We start from the raw sequence: 15,859 nt of genomic DNA, 5'->3' as shown, positions 1-15,859 counted from the left end.
TAAAAAAACTCTTTGACAGCTGGCCACGCTTAAATATCTTTTTCTATTTCAATTAATGGCAAGGTATATTAGCAAATCCATAATAATTATAAACATGACATTCTACATTACTCGAATTTATACAGCCATTAAATAGAATTTATCACATTGGGGGGTCGGTACAATAAAAACAACAACAAAAATAGGCAAATAAATAATGATGTATAAACAATAAAGTCAGAAAGAATTGATATTCTTATCCATGCATGCCATTTAGAAATATGACAGTTTTCAAAAAGAAACTAAGATGTCAAAAAAAGGGAAACACTAAGATCTGTATCAATGATATTTCAACTCACATTGTAATTATATACGAATAAACAAAGTCACACAATATCACACTACAAAGTTGAATAAATTGGTTTATTTATTGACGAAATGATGCATAGTTTAGCATTAAATCCTAAATATTATATTCTAAAAATTTCATATTTCTAGATACACAAAATATCTACAACATAATATGGAATGTTTTAAACAGAATAGATGATAGATGATTATAAATGTTTTCTAAGCAATTTCAGATCTTAATGCATTTACATAATTTAAGAGAAATGTACTTCTGGATTTAAATACATTTTTAGATTTTAATGAATATTAAATGCGTATTTAAATTTAATTGAGTAGCACAAAAATTACACTGAAAAAGAATTTTATATTTTAACTGCCTGTACAATAATAACAGAATAATTTTGTATTATTCAAATAATTTTAAGTTTATTATAATTAGCCAAATTTCAATGTAAGAAAAGTTTGAATAGAGTAATTTCAAATTATATAAATAATGTCGTCACACTGAACAATTTACAAGCACTATTGTCTAAGAGTGAATTCAAAGATAATTTCATACATAAATGCCATCAAAAAGTTTGTCTGATGCTTTCAAATGGTTACAAATCCAACTAATCCGATAAATGATAACCAACAATTCCATTTACAAATACCCTAATCTCATATTTTAACAAGATTTTCTTTACATCATCAATATCACACCATTTCAAGACATAAAACAAAATAAACTGGTTTCATTTGATTTTAAAATTTCAGACTAGGTTTATTAAATCTAATATTTTTTATCAAAAAAAAAAAAAGAAGAAAATTATATAAATAATGATTTTGAAATAAATGACCTCTAATATAATATATATATATAAATTATAAAATGTTACATTTAAATTGAAAGACTTATAAATCCGAACACATAATATTTAGAAACTCAGACATGATTTTCTGGCCATGTCTAAATATACAACAGTCCATTTTTATTGTCAACGTTTAAAGCTTTGAGATCCCTTGGTCATATTGCCTCCTTGTATGACAGATATTGAAATATAGGTCCAAAAGGGACGTTTCCACAGGAACACTAGCAATATATTTTTTCAATTTTGACATTTCCAGTTACATTCATTCCTTTCTCAACCATTTTAAGTGATTAGTTCTACTTTATCTAAGCAATTTTGAACATTATGTCATTTAAATAAACAAGCAAATCTGTCATCTCTTTGATAAAAAAAAACTGACTGAAATTAATTTTAGAAAATGCCTTCAGATGATGAACCAAAGTTAAGTTTTTGGTAAGGAAATAAGTAATATCATATATAAATTTTAGTCTTACTTGAATAAAGCATGTTTACATGAATTTTCTGAATCAGTCTTTAAGTGTAGATAAATTTTACCACTTGCACAATCACATACATTTAATGCTTCCAAAATTTGTTTGTAAACTTCTCTATTGCCAGGGGTAGTTAATAGCCAAATTTTACAGGTTGAATATTTATCAAGCAAAAATGCTACATTTCCTACCCACAGTTTAGAGTCATTTTCTTTTGATCAGTTATGATAAATGTTGTAATTAAAATTGTCAAATCAGATTCAAAACTCTTCAATAGTCAAATATAAATATCTCATTACAATTCAATCCTTCATTCATCCCATTTTATTTATTCATTTATTCACACAAACAATCAATCTTAAAATTGAAGAAATAATATTATTATGCTTCTAATTGATAGAAAAAAACAAATAATACATTCAATAACAACAACAATTACATAGATGTCACCTCCACGGTATCATTGAGATTATCTTGTGAACCATTTAACCGTTTCTCATTGCTTCCTGTACTATCTTTGCTGGGGGTATTTTGAGATTTTTCTGGAGTCTTTGAAACATGAATAGGTGAAGATTTGGGAGAAGAAGATGAGAATTCTGGAACATAAATGAGTTGATTTTCAAATTTGTCTTGTATTTTGTTACATTTGTCTTCAAAATCTTCTTGATGTTTCTGAAGAACCTAAAATTGAAAAACAATTCAATTAGATTTGAAATCATTAAATGAAATGGAACCAACCGTCAATTGTTTGTATAATTGAGCAATCACATACATAATGAAAGATATTGTAGGCAATAACTTATTGTCTTTTTAATTATTTCTAATTTTCACAGCCAACAATTTGTATTAAACCAACATACTGGGCTAATGAAGTTACACAATGACACAATGCAGTATTCTATATCTTATAACCACAGAAATAAAGTGATAACCTGCTCATTCATTCTTAAAACCAGGTCTGAAAGATTTTTTCCAACCAAAAGAATACACTCTTTCAACATAACTTAACAGGGAAAACAACATAATATACAGACTACATTTCCAATATTCTATTTATAAGATATACACTGACCTCTACTTTTTCATCATTGATTTCTTTTCTAATATCACTTAACAATACCTCTAATTCTTCCAATTTCTTTTCTAAGATATCTCGTAACTGAAATAAAATGAAACATGAAGCTATGACACAAGCCTTTTTTGAAAGCAAGTTAAATGTTAACTGATGGGTAGCATAAATATTCATTTTTACTTAAGATTGATTTCCCTTGACACACATTTGAGAGTTAGCTTACTGTGAGAAGAATCATTCACCTTTTGTCGTTCCTGGACAGCTACTGCTACATGTTTCTGTTGTGCTTCACGTTTTATCCTGAAAAAATATTGATAATTAAAAATGTGTAAATTTGCTTCATGCACTTATCATTACCTTTGATTTATTTTGTAATATATAAGAACTGACATCATACAGGATGCAGCAAGAATTGCTTATTTTGCACTTGTCAGTGCTACATAAAAAGTTTGTCGGCATTTTTGTGTCATTCGAAGAAATCAATATGCTTACCGAGATAATTCCTGTTTGTCTTTGTGTTTTTTGGCTAACAATTTCATATGATCTCGACTCTGAGCATGCATTCTTTTAGTTAACTCTGCAACTTCTCTGTCATATAAATCTTCTATACGTTTTTTATGTGATGCATGACTAGCTTCCATCAGTGTTATTAAACAATCATATATTGGTGTATTGTAATTCTGATAAACTGATTGTTCAGCTTGGTAATGATCCTTGCATAATGCCACAAATACCTGAGCCTGGGTACACTTCAATTCCTTATACTGAAATATATTAAAAACAAATTTGTTCTCAAAATATGACAGTTTAAAATCTTCAGCCTGTAATCCTACTGAAACTATTTTTATTCTTAATTCTTTAATGGTTTTCATTCTTAGTTTAGGAATACTATATTTTAGAGTGTTACAGTTGCATATGTTGAGTGAGTTGGCCTCATGGAAATTTTTCTCTGTCTCACTTGAAGATAAGCTATGCAGATGAAAAGTTTTTTCACAAAATTTATCATCAGCATTAGATTCTTTCAAATAAAACAAATATAAGTGGTTATTATGGATAACTGAATCAGTTACCTTTGTTGCTTGTTCTTGAACTAAAGTTTCCATCTCTTCTTTACATTTAGTCTGAATATCATCCACTTTTTCACCTCCCTTTGTAGCTTTCTTCAAAGATTTACTATGATTTTTCTCAAGAGCACTTCTAGCTTTTAGTTGTGCTGAATTTAGTTTGTCTAGTTGTAATGTGTGTAATTCCATCATACTGTCACATGCCTGTAAATAATATAATTAATAACACCTTAATGATTTCATGGGACACATTATTCTAAATATTGTATTCGACATAACTTATATATGATTATTATGGTGTACATAAATAGGCACTGCTGGTTCTGAGATTCTAATTTTACAATAAGATTCTGAATAATGAAGATTTATCTGTATATCAGCCATATTTTTAGGTAATAGAGCTATGATTATTGATGTCAGTAATGATCATCTGAAGAATCCAAGTCATCACACAGGAAATATAATGATATGGTTCAAATAAAAATCCATATATTCAATTCATTTGAAAGAATTGTAAAGATAGGCTCCAATCAATTCCAAGACTAAGATTTCTAGAATAAAATATATTACTCATACCTTGTCATGTTTTCGTTTCATAGACTCTAACTCCTTATCTCTTTTAGCTAATATTTTTAGATAAGGTTTCATGGTTTTTAAAGATGTCAATGTTGTAGGGGTTAAGATATCAGGATCTATAAGAAAGAAAAAACACTCTTTAAATATTACATAGGTAAAATATTATAAGCAGATTTCCTCTTGAAATGATATAATATCCATTCTATATAGTAAAATCTGTAGTTTACCACAATTCAATGAGCATTTTCATCCTAGTGTGTATCCAAATATAAGTGAAAGATTGCATATTATTTAAGCACTATACAGATTCCTATGTGCTGCGGGTAAATGCTTAATTTTATTCAATATAGTTTTTAGAAATAACACTGTTGCAAAAACAATTAGGCCGAGAGGTCAAGGTAAAATCAACCATAACTTACCATTTAATTTGGTAGTTTGTGATACAGATACGTTTGAGACGCCATTTTCTACTCCCCCAGACATATTAGCTGGTAGTCTGCTTACACCTGAACTACCTGGACCTAGAAAGTAGATATAGTTTAACAATTATAATTCTTATTTAGGAGAAATAACTGAACTCAGCTGAACATAAAGATAGAAATTTGTTATTCTATATATTATTATTCTGAATAATGGTCTACTTTAGTTAAAAGGAGTTTTAGTAGATTTTATATACTTGTTAATATTCAAGCAAATCCAACCAAGACAAAAAACATGTAATTTTAAATCATTGCTCATAATTTTGATAAATAATATGAAAGAATTCTAAGAGTGCAAACTAAGTATTTAATAAGCTCAAAGCCTTTACAAACCATATCAAATGCAAAGGATTCATCTATTCCAACTAATTCAATACCAATTCACCAATCTTACTAGTAGTAAAATTTAAGACAGAAACTTAGTGAAATTGCAAAGAAGTAAATTCCTCTATTCACTAAGTGTTAAGTTGTAGATTTTACATCTTTTACTTATTTCAGAGTTGTATTTTTATAATAGTATAGAAGGAAAATTCGTCTATAGAAGGAAAATTCGTCTATTTTTATAATTGTATAGTTGAAGAATTCACCCATTTTTATAATTGTATAGTTGAAGAATTCACCTATTTTTATAATTGTATAGTTGAAGAATTCACCTATTTTTATAATTGTATAGTTGAAGAATTCACCTATTTTTATATTTGTATAGTTGAAGAATTCACCTATTCTTATAATTGTATAGTTGAAGAATTCATTTATTTTACTAATTTGTTAACTCAATCCATTTTTTATCCAGAAGATGTCTTTATTTGTGACCTTTGCTTCTTTTTTTTTTTTAACTATTTCACTCTTAATACTAATTGTGACATTCTAGAAATCATCTATATTACTAATTGCAGAGTTCTGATTTATATATAGTGTCATAGACTAACTTATATTGTACTGTGAACACTCTATTAGTGGACAAACAAAAACTAAGACAAGGGAGATTAATATAGACATTTTAATTTACCAACACATGAATAGAGAAGGGATAGGTTTTCTTCATAAAGCAAATTTACTTAAAAAGATCATTTTTTGATAAATTTGTAGATTTTGATTAACTTTTGAAAAAAATATCAGAGAATTTGCTTTATGTGTAAAAGGTATAAAAAAATCACGTCACACCAAACTCAACTCTAAAAATTGGACAAAATCAAATGAGAATCTTACATAGGAATGAAAAAATAGATAATCCTGAAACAAATACAACATTGATATACAATATTATTTCTATATATTATATTACAGACATGCTTGTTGTTTCATATTAATAAGCTTTAGGGATATAGATCACATGGTATATTGTTCTTGTTTCTTAATACACAGAGTTTTGGAGAATACTTTGGATTTTCAGCCTCCGTTTCATTGCATTTTAAAGCTTATAGACAGGTGTGCCAATAATCAATTAGAGGAAAGAAGGCTACATTTTAAACTAGTTTTCAAATCGCCAAAATGAATTGTTTTCTATCTTCAGTATATTACAGCAACTACTAAACATTAATATAGTATTACATTAAAAATAGTTACAAAATTTAAATAAAGATACACATAACTATATAAATATATACATGTAAATATATATATGTCTAATTATTACCTGAACCAGAACTGGTTTGACTCAAACCAGATTGAGTACTCTCTTGTTTATTTAATGGTAAATGTTGTGCCGAGGGCATTCGGATTGGTTTTGGAATATCACCTGGTACTGGTGAGGCAGAGGATTGTGGTCCATTTTGTACTCTGACTGAGTTCTGTCGTTCATTTCCACCAACTTTTTCTTCTAATTCACTGACTACAGCTATCTCTTCCTATAATTTAAATAATACTTAATAATTTACAATCTATAGAGTTGACAAAGGTCCAAAAATAATCATAATAGAGTAAAGGACATAAAGTTGAAGGATCTTTGGAAATCTACTTTTAACTCTCGACAATCTTGACAAGTTACATAGAAACTACACAGAAAAGGTTTGTAATAATAATCAGCCACATTTGAATATGAAAACTATGTATTGGGAAAAGTTTTGACTTATAATGTTGAATTCAGGGGCTGACTAAATATTAAAGGAAGTATAATATATGGAACAATTCTGTACACTCAATCAAACTGGTGTTATAGAAGTTCAATGAAGGAGGGGCCTATTGATATATTAACAAACCAGACATATAGCCATACATGACTGGCACAAAGTTCTACAAAAATAACTCTGACTCATTCTTATATTTGACTAAGTTGTTACAAAAACACATTCATCCTAATTGGAAAATCTGATCAGTCAAATGTTTTTTTTATTTTCCAAAAACACAAATTTTATATTCAAACTCATTCATACAGAATCTTAAGAATTCATTTTCCAACATTTATTCCATTTGTAAAACATTGACAATATCATTATAGTACACAAATATAGTCAAGTCAAGATATTTGTAAACAACCAGGTTAAATCCAAATCATAAACACAGCAATCCACTTAATTTCAGGGTAAGTTAAGTTATGGTCACTACTACTGTAACTACCCAAAAGTAATATAGACTGGTCATGTTAATGTATTGAGTTGGACCCAAATGTGCTCAATTATCTTTGCTTGACTATCCTACTGTATTTATCATGCATCTGATACATAGTAAACAATATCTGAACACACAAATTATCATGCAATCATAGAAATACCTAACACAAGTCACTATTGAACACAAGTATATTTCATATATGTTTTAAGAGATTTACAGAGCCTTTGGGTGAAGTGAATAATTAAGATAATTGGTCCATTCTGGAATTTCATATAATTGGCATTTTTACCATGAGGTCATAGTCATGTCATAATAACACAATATTCCACTTAATTCACTTGTATTAAACTGTTATCTATCATATTCAACACAAACAATGATATGAAACACACACTAATGGAACTAAATGTAATGTTATGTTTTCTTTTTGTCACCATGTCTTTCATTGATATTTGGAATATGTGATCTAGTCTTAAATATCTATGATGTAGAAAGAAATATCAATCCTATTATACATATACAGCTAGGAAAACCTTGATCACTGACAAGCTCTTGCCAGATGGCCATGTTGATGATTGTCTAAATTCGCTGCCAAAAGTCAGTAAAGTTATTTAAGCACACACTGTACAAGATTCAACTTTATCATGCAATGTATATTATTTATATTGAAATATTAGATACAACAATGACTGGAATAAAACAGAACATTAAGAATAATTGTCTACAGAGCTTTATAAATACAATATACATCATTCAAGCCAAAACTGAATATCACTTACAGTAGCTAATTCATCCTAATTTTGAAAAAAAAATAATAACAAAAGTTTGAACAAAAAGTCAAAAAGCAATGATATATGAGAACTGAATGTAAAGAAAAAAATATTCATTGTTGGATAGGAATTTATTTCAAAACAACTGAAACAGTCACTATTCAATTGATAAAAACAGATATAAGTTATCTGTCTGTAGAAAAATTGCACACATTTCAGTCTAGAATAGTTTCCTTTATGAGCGAAGGTCCAAGGTGGAGCTAGATTGGTATGTTCGACATAGGTTCTTTCTGTTCTATTTCTGGCCTTAATCGAACTGTATGGAACCTGACATGATACATTCCAAATTTTCCCTTTTATTCCTTTTTCTGCAATTTTTAATTCTGTCTACACCTAATTTTTTTCGTCACATGGAGCACATTCTATACTCTGTTCAAACTTGTTGATTCCTGAATTAGTAGAACACACTAATTGAGCTCCACCTAAGATTTGTTCAGAAACTGCTAGATTTAGCCAATTTCATGTTTTTTAATGGCCTTGTTCATTATAATTGGATGAAAAATATTTAATGAGAGGGTTTGTGAAAAGAACCCTTAGAAATTTTATGTAAATAAAAATATAAAATAAAAACTCTCATGTATGAATGATTTAAAATTGTATGTTGTAAAAACAGAAAAAACCTACATCCACTTCAAAATCTTCTGTTAAAGTAGCCAACTGTTGAGCATGCTTTTCCATTTTTGACTGATATGCTATTGGATTGATCAAAGCTTCGGCAAACTCTAAAAAATACAACAACAATGAATATTATAATAGTTTTCAGAAATATTAATTTTCATTTGAAACTTTTATCTTCTAGTTTAAAAAATCTTTTCAGATAAGAACTCAAAAGGAGAGCTAGTTATCAATATTTTACATGTAAAATTTAAACCTCAAACAATCAGTCTTAATAAATTATTAAAATAATGACATGAGTCGACAAAAAATGAGATTGGATTAATAAGCAGTGACATAAATATACTTGAGAACTATCTTCATCAAGGCAAAAATAAAATATCTAAAACATTCATGAGTAGGCACTGTGTTGATTCTACTCCTCTCACTTACTAATTACAAATATACATGACATGATATGTGTACATCTGTTTTTCTAGTGCTCTCTTTCCACATACTATGGAGTTGTACATATTTTATATATCATAATAAGCATCAAAATGATGCTAGAATTTAGTAACATGAATCAAGTTATCAGAAAACTAATCAGTATCAAAGAATATTCAGTTTTGATATTTCAGTATAATGGACAGATGTACGACTAAGCTTCTGCTACTTACAAGCTACTTTTTCCAAGAATCTTCTATATTTCATTCAATGCTAAAACTATAAACTCATATAAAGAATAAAGATATCCCTTATATAAAATTTTCAAAAATATTAAAAAGATACAAACCTGCCATGGAATCAGGAACGTAATCCATGATGCTTAGATGAACAAATAATGTTTGTAGTAGTAATGGTTGATTACTTTCATTACGTAGTGGAATATGTCTATATCCTAAAATATAAATAGTTTTAACTATCATATTCAACAATCTATTAATATTAAGATGTCATAGCTTAAATATTATGGTGTTGTTACCTTTCATTTTTACATCTCACAGCATTTAAGCTATTGATATCACTGTTAAACTAGAATTTAAGCTCCTCAACTAGTTTTCATTAAATGATTGAAAGAAAAACTTTATAATATAAACTAACATACCTGGCCGTAAGCCTTCAACGGGCAATATACGATGACCAATCAAACGTCCTGTTTCTTCATATACTGCTATACGTAATGTTGCTAAATTTGGCAATACAACCTAAAATGATGAAAATTACACACACTCAAATGCATGGAACTGACAAAATATAAACAATAATCCCAGAAATTGAATAGGTCATCGATCAAATTTTCACTTGTTATACTTACATTTAACGTATTCAAAAACAGTAAAATACTTACTTTTTTGAACACAAAAGGATCCTCATCATAAACAGGATTAATACCGTTAGCTGGAACAACTTTTGTACGGAATTTTTTCCTCACAGTGTCAGTGGGTAAACCATACATATCAAGTTCAACATATGTTCCTACTTTTTTATCAGACAAAAACTGGCCGGAAATTACCTACAATTACATTTTAACACTTCATATCATTCAAATACAGGATACCACATGCATATCTAAAGTATCTAAAAATGCCTAAAATCAATAAGCATCATCCAAATTTCTGTTATAGATAAAGTGAATACAGTTTTGATACTATGGAAAGACACCAAATCCAAATGATAGGAGTTGAAAGCAATTTCTTAACAATATAGAGAGAGCACAGGTTTGGTATTGATATGACTTATAAGCTGACACCAGGTCCTCTCTCTGAAACACTAGATGTGGAAAATTGTTAAACATTGAGTAGGAATCCACAGCACCTCATCGCCAGACAATAATTCAATTCATTACCGACTGAGTTTTTCCAGTGACACAAAAAGACAATGTTCCAACCCATCATTAAAATACAACTTGAATTATTAATTACTTTGTTACAAGCTCATCTCTAAAAACTATTCTAGCCTATATGCTAATGAAAACTTGTTTACATATTCATGTTTGAACTATTGATAAGAAAAGTATAAAAAAGAGTACTTACTCTAACTTTAACAGTTCCTGCAACAATACCATCTACTGTTGATTCTGCAAATGGATCAAAGTGACGATCTTTTCTTCTCATAAAATCAGGTTTCAATATATAGCCACACCTACCATTATATTCGAATATACCTAAATTAAGCTGCATAGCCAGATCTGAATTAAAATAAAACATTACATATCATAAATATTGGCTTGAGAATTGGAGGATCATTATAGCTTTAACGGTATTCATTGTCATACAGGAAACAATAGAAAGCATATAGAACTACTATTTCATTTATTTTAACAATACAATAATAAATTATTTTCACTGTTAAAATAGTGCTCAATACAACAATTGTAGAGCGAACCTTCAAAACATGTTGCTACTCAGACTCTTCAGACAACTGACCTATATAATTCAGTCTGCGTTCCCACTGAAATATATAGGTCAGTTGTCTGAATATCGCATGGCGTGAAACTCTGAGTAACAACATGTTTTTTTAGGTTCTGTTTTGCTATTTCTGATTCAACTATGCATATAAGTTTTCTGTCAAAATTACAAAACCACAGAACTTACATATTCTTTTAAATGATACAAGTCAAGATTAGATAATCAGTAAACATACGAAATTGAATTACCTAATGTTTGGAAATTCAAAGCGACTAACTGACATCCAGCATTCCAAAATACCTATAATAATACAATAGATTATCATTATTATGTCATGAATTCACTTCAAATTATAGCAATAACCACACAATTTTTTAGTCGATTTTTATTTTGAAACTGGCTCATTAAACCAAGCAAGAAAATAGCCTTATAAATGATAATGAATATTGTATAGTGAAGAAAAGAGTCCATATGTTAATTCCACTGTGAGAAGAATTGAAATGGTAAAAAATAAGTATAATGAAATATTCTAACCTGAGGTAAAAAATTACTGGAATCAACTCGTGTACCTTTTGGATAAATACGACTCAGTTGTCGTTTATTATAACTTTATTAGGGTTAAGACAAAAATAATAATAATAAATTTCATATATAAATGACAGGGAATGAATAATTCATTGTCAAGTTTTGGCAATAAACTAGCTGATTGAAAGGGCATGGGAACATTGAAACTTTACTCAACTTAAGTTAAAAATTGTTGTATGCAAATTTTGGTAGCCTCAGCATTTAGTCAAAAATAATTCTTATTAACAAATCTGAAGAATCGAGAAAATTTTGTAACCATAAGTCCAAATATTGCTCAATCTTTCGTTTTTCGTTTAGTTAATCAACCCTCTCGCTTCAGAATATTTTCGAAAAATGCACCCCAATACTCCTGAAAATTTTTTTTAGTTTGTCATAACATTTAAAGGATACTTGACAAAATCTACTGGATATTCCTTTAATAAATTAGTTGCTTGAGTTTCAACAAATGATGAGATTTCATAACATCTGCCTTTTTCTATAAAAGAAAATACAGAAATTTTAATACATTCTGCAGCTGGTGGTCTAGACATTGACTTTCACAGCCAGGCATTTGGCAAACAACAAAAAGTAAAAGCAGAGATGACAAATATTAAATCTATATAAAGCATCCTTAATGTCATATTTTAACTGAAATATCTTGATTACAATATAATACACATTTGTCCCGGATCTCATGTTTTTATTGCATTTAAGTGAAAATCTCATAGATAATGACAAAGATTTTAAAGAATATATGAAGAAAAGAGTCTTACTTTCTGAAGCTTCAAAGGAATGAAAATGTACAGGTTGTATATAATTCACTAACAAAGACATTTCCATTGCAGCTTCTGCTTCTGAACCTGCTGTACCCTGCAAAGGTCAATTAATATTTTATTAATTCAAATAGGTATCATGTGATAATCATAGGCACAGTGGGCCAGAGGCTAAGTTTAAAAAGCCTAAGGTAACTAAGAATTAGACTCCTCATGTATGAACCCTAATTTTGAATCAAAGTACAATTCAGCCTCCCCATTTTCATGGAAAAATCATCTAGTCGTTAAGATGGCCGTGTGCTACAGACTGTGCACGTTAAAGATGCCTCGACATTTGCAAATCAAAAAAGAGCAGGTTAATGCCACTTGTCCTGGCAAAATTTTCCTCATTGCACCCTGCACGGCGTTGTCCATCTTCATTAGACCACATGATGAAGAAAAGTGGGACATAAAATTCATTCATTTTCATTTTTTCATCATATTATATTTATATGATATTATATTTCAAGATATTGTTCCACTCTTTTGTTCACTTAATGGCCTCCAACATTGTTACTCTCACCCTACCAATATCAAATAGAAGTTTACCTTTTCTCTCTTTTCACGTTGACGTCTGGTTTTTTCTTCTTCTGATAAAACATCACCAGCTACAGCATCATCATCATCATCACTCTCACTCTCTGAACCACTATCAAATAATTCCATACCTTCAGCTGAACCCCCAGCCCCACTACACATCTTCTCTAACTGATTGCTTTTACTCTTATTTTTATCCGCACTATCACAATCACTAATTTGAGATGGCGGTCTTTCAGTCACACCGTTTTGAACAACATTATCTTCTGGTATCATTTGTTTTTTAGTCGGAGTTGATTCTCTTTCCGCTTCTGATTCACTAAAACTGACTTTTGATTTTTCTGATTTTATTGACGCTTTAGTGTTTGTGCCAAACCTTGCTTGACCTAAAATATAAAGAGTAAAAAAAAAAAATTAAGGGGATTGTGAAGAGATTTTATATGTGTATATAAGAGACACTGATAGCATCAATTTGCACCATTTCAATATTTCAATCAGATGTCTGCAATTCCTAAAAACTAAGTGTTTGGTGATGTAACTAATCAAGAAATATGCATTAGCAAATAAGGCCCTTCCTGATTATCTCATTTGGTCGTACTATGTAATCACTGTATGAACTCAATGGGTTTAATTTGTATTCACTTGATTCAATTTCCATGGGGGACAATACTTTTATTTAAACTCCAATCTTCAGTATTCAAACAGACGACCTACCCCTATGGAAATGTTTCTTTCTATTTTTGATGAGTATTTTTCTTTTTAAACAAGATAATGGTGGTAATGTTACATCTGGTTCTAGCTGTAATACAGAAATTTGAAAACATAAATTGGTAAAATTAAATGTCAGATGAAATCAGTTTGTGCATGGGTGATGTTCTAGAGCTAATCTCCTTTCTTTATCATTGCAGACCACTAATAATTTGATCATGGAGCTTTTTGCGATTAGCTTGTAGACAGAATTCTTCAGAAACTACTATCTTATCATTTAAAATATGGTTCTTTCTTTTCTCTCCTGAACACAATCATGCATACCTATGCCTTGTGTTTTAAACAGAGAAAAATTGTAACAACATTTCTTTGCTAGACTATACACCTATCTAGTACTGTTAGTGCCTTTAAAGATGTAATACTGACTAATTCAACCAACTTACAGGATAATCTTCAATAGTGGAAATCAACAACATATCACCAAATATTGAGCGACAATAGTTTGCCATCTTTGCTTGCTGTTTGGGTCTGAAGAACAAACAAAAAAACATAATTCATGCATTTAATGTTTTTAGAAATGTTTTTCTTATCATGTTTGTAAGTTGCAATAAAGTCTTTTAACTGATGCAAGAAATTTTAATTTTGTCTTACATTTGACTTACATAAAAGTATTCCAGATTTTTAGAATTATTGCCATTTTGTTAATGAAACCCTACCTAAATCTAACTAAACAGCAATATTATATCAGCTAAGCTTTATTTAAAGAACAACCATTTCAGATTCAAATGAGTGAAGTAACCTGCAGCAAATTATGAAATATCTTCAACTGGATTAAAGTTCCATATCAAGGGAGATAACCATGTTTACTTACGTGCAATGATTTTCAAACGACAATATAACTGGATATTCTGATGTTTTAAAGGCACTTTCTGCTATGGCCTCAATAACATCCTGTGAAATAAGCAAAAAGGTTATAAATAACAGTTCATTATAATTAAAACTGTTACACAGTTAAAAAGTATAACACAAGAGTAAACTGTTAGCTACCAATTGTCTACCATTGGGATATTGTTCATACAATCAACAATGTCTTTCTTGCCAAGCTTTGCAAAAAGTGGTTGGTGAAACAGAACTAGTTTTATCTACAGCAGATAGAGTCTTCATGAGACATCAGGTCCATATTTCTTTTGAAACACCATGCTCTGTGTAAAACATTTCTATATTCTTATCATTGTGCTTACTTTAAATAGAATATCTGTACACATAGTAAAACCATGAGTAATAATTGGTTCTTCATCTGCACCTCGTCCATCCCAACAATCTAACTCTACACACCGACAACCACATAATAATGACTGACGATATATTTCAATTGATGATTTACCAGTTAGCTGATGACCTTAAATTTAAGACATTTTCTTGACATATCCAAACATGTTCTTTATTAACTGAGTGTAACATTGTCAACTTACTGAGAAAAATAGTGTTGCATGATACAGAGATTAATTTTTACGTGTATTTTAATAATTAATATTTAGTTCAGGCAACTGTAGTAGTGTCCATTTCGCAAATGAAAACCAGTTCTTATTTTTTTTAGTAATTTTGAAGCTCCTTAAATAGCTGTTTTTAAAAATAAATACGGCTCTGTACACTTTTGACAAAATTTCAATTCATTTTTAAAATGGAATTCCAGATTTTGGTTTTACCTGTGAGGTATGTATTATGCGAGGAATTGATAAAATAATGTGCTAAAGGTTGATTCATATCTTCACTGAGATCAAGTTTTTCTGGTGGAATCAAATTATTATCTTCACTCATTAAAAACTTTAAAAATCCTTCTTGAGATAAATGACCTGAAAAGAAAATTTGTTACAAAATCTTAAAAATAGCATAAAAATATAATCCGCATTAGATTACATTATATTCTAAATGAGCCTAATCCTTCTTCTATTATAAAAAGTTATTCCAAGTTAGAGATTATTAATCATGTTATATAAAAAAGACTTTACAT

The 15,859-nt window shown here is 29.3% G+C and overlaps 1 protein-coding gene across 1 annotated transcript in view; it reads right to left on the bottom strand.

Moving 5' to 3' along the window:
• Positions 1 to 3,211: 3,211 nt before the first annotated feature.
• LOTGIDRAFT_123959 (hypothetical protein) overlaps positions 3,212 to 15,859 on the bottom strand; it is a gene marked incomplete at both ends in the record, with an annotated part of 54,710 nt that continues 42,062 nt past the window's right edge. The window contains 19 exons of the mRNA XM_009060988.1: positions 3,212 to 3,487; positions 3,794 to 3,907; positions 4,364 to 4,479; positions 6,518 to 6,679; positions 8,834 to 8,944; positions 9,613 to 9,717; positions 9,925 to 10,024; positions 10,168 to 10,332; positions 10,853 to 11,007; positions 11,476 to 11,527; positions 11,762 to 11,834; positions 12,203 to 12,287; positions 12,565 to 12,661; positions 13,153 to 13,234; positions 13,851 to 13,939; positions 14,292 to 14,376; positions 14,720 to 14,799; positions 15,090 to 15,247; positions 15,555 to 15,701. Of these exons, the coding sequence (XP_009059236.1) occupies positions 3,212 to 3,487; positions 3,794 to 3,907; positions 4,364 to 4,479; positions 6,518 to 6,679; positions 8,834 to 8,944; positions 9,613 to 9,717; positions 9,925 to 10,024; positions 10,168 to 10,332; positions 10,853 to 11,007; positions 11,476 to 11,527; positions 11,762 to 11,834; positions 12,203 to 12,287; positions 12,565 to 12,661; positions 13,153 to 13,234; positions 13,851 to 13,939; positions 14,292 to 14,376; positions 14,720 to 14,799; positions 15,090 to 15,247; positions 15,555 to 15,701 (2,252 nt within the window). The remainder of the gene's footprint in view (positions 3,488 to 3,793; positions 3,908 to 4,363; positions 4,480 to 6,517; positions 6,680 to 8,833; positions 8,945 to 9,612; positions 9,718 to 9,924; positions 10,025 to 10,167; positions 10,333 to 10,852; positions 11,008 to 11,475; positions 11,528 to 11,761; positions 11,835 to 12,202; positions 12,288 to 12,564; positions 12,662 to 13,152; positions 13,235 to 13,850; positions 13,940 to 14,291; positions 14,377 to 14,719; positions 14,800 to 15,089; positions 15,248 to 15,554; positions 15,702 to 15,859) is intronic.

The sequence above is a fragment of the Lottia gigantea genome (genome assembly GCF_000327385.1).
Source record: "Lottia gigantea unplaced genomic scaffold LOTGIsca_45, whole genome shotgun sequence".
NCBI classification, from domain to species: Eukaryota; Metazoa; Mollusca; class Gastropoda; family Lottiidae; genus Lottia; species Lottia gigantea.
The sequence above is the reverse complement of the archived record's forward strand: the minus strand, read 5'-3'. Positions and strand labels throughout refer to the sequence as shown.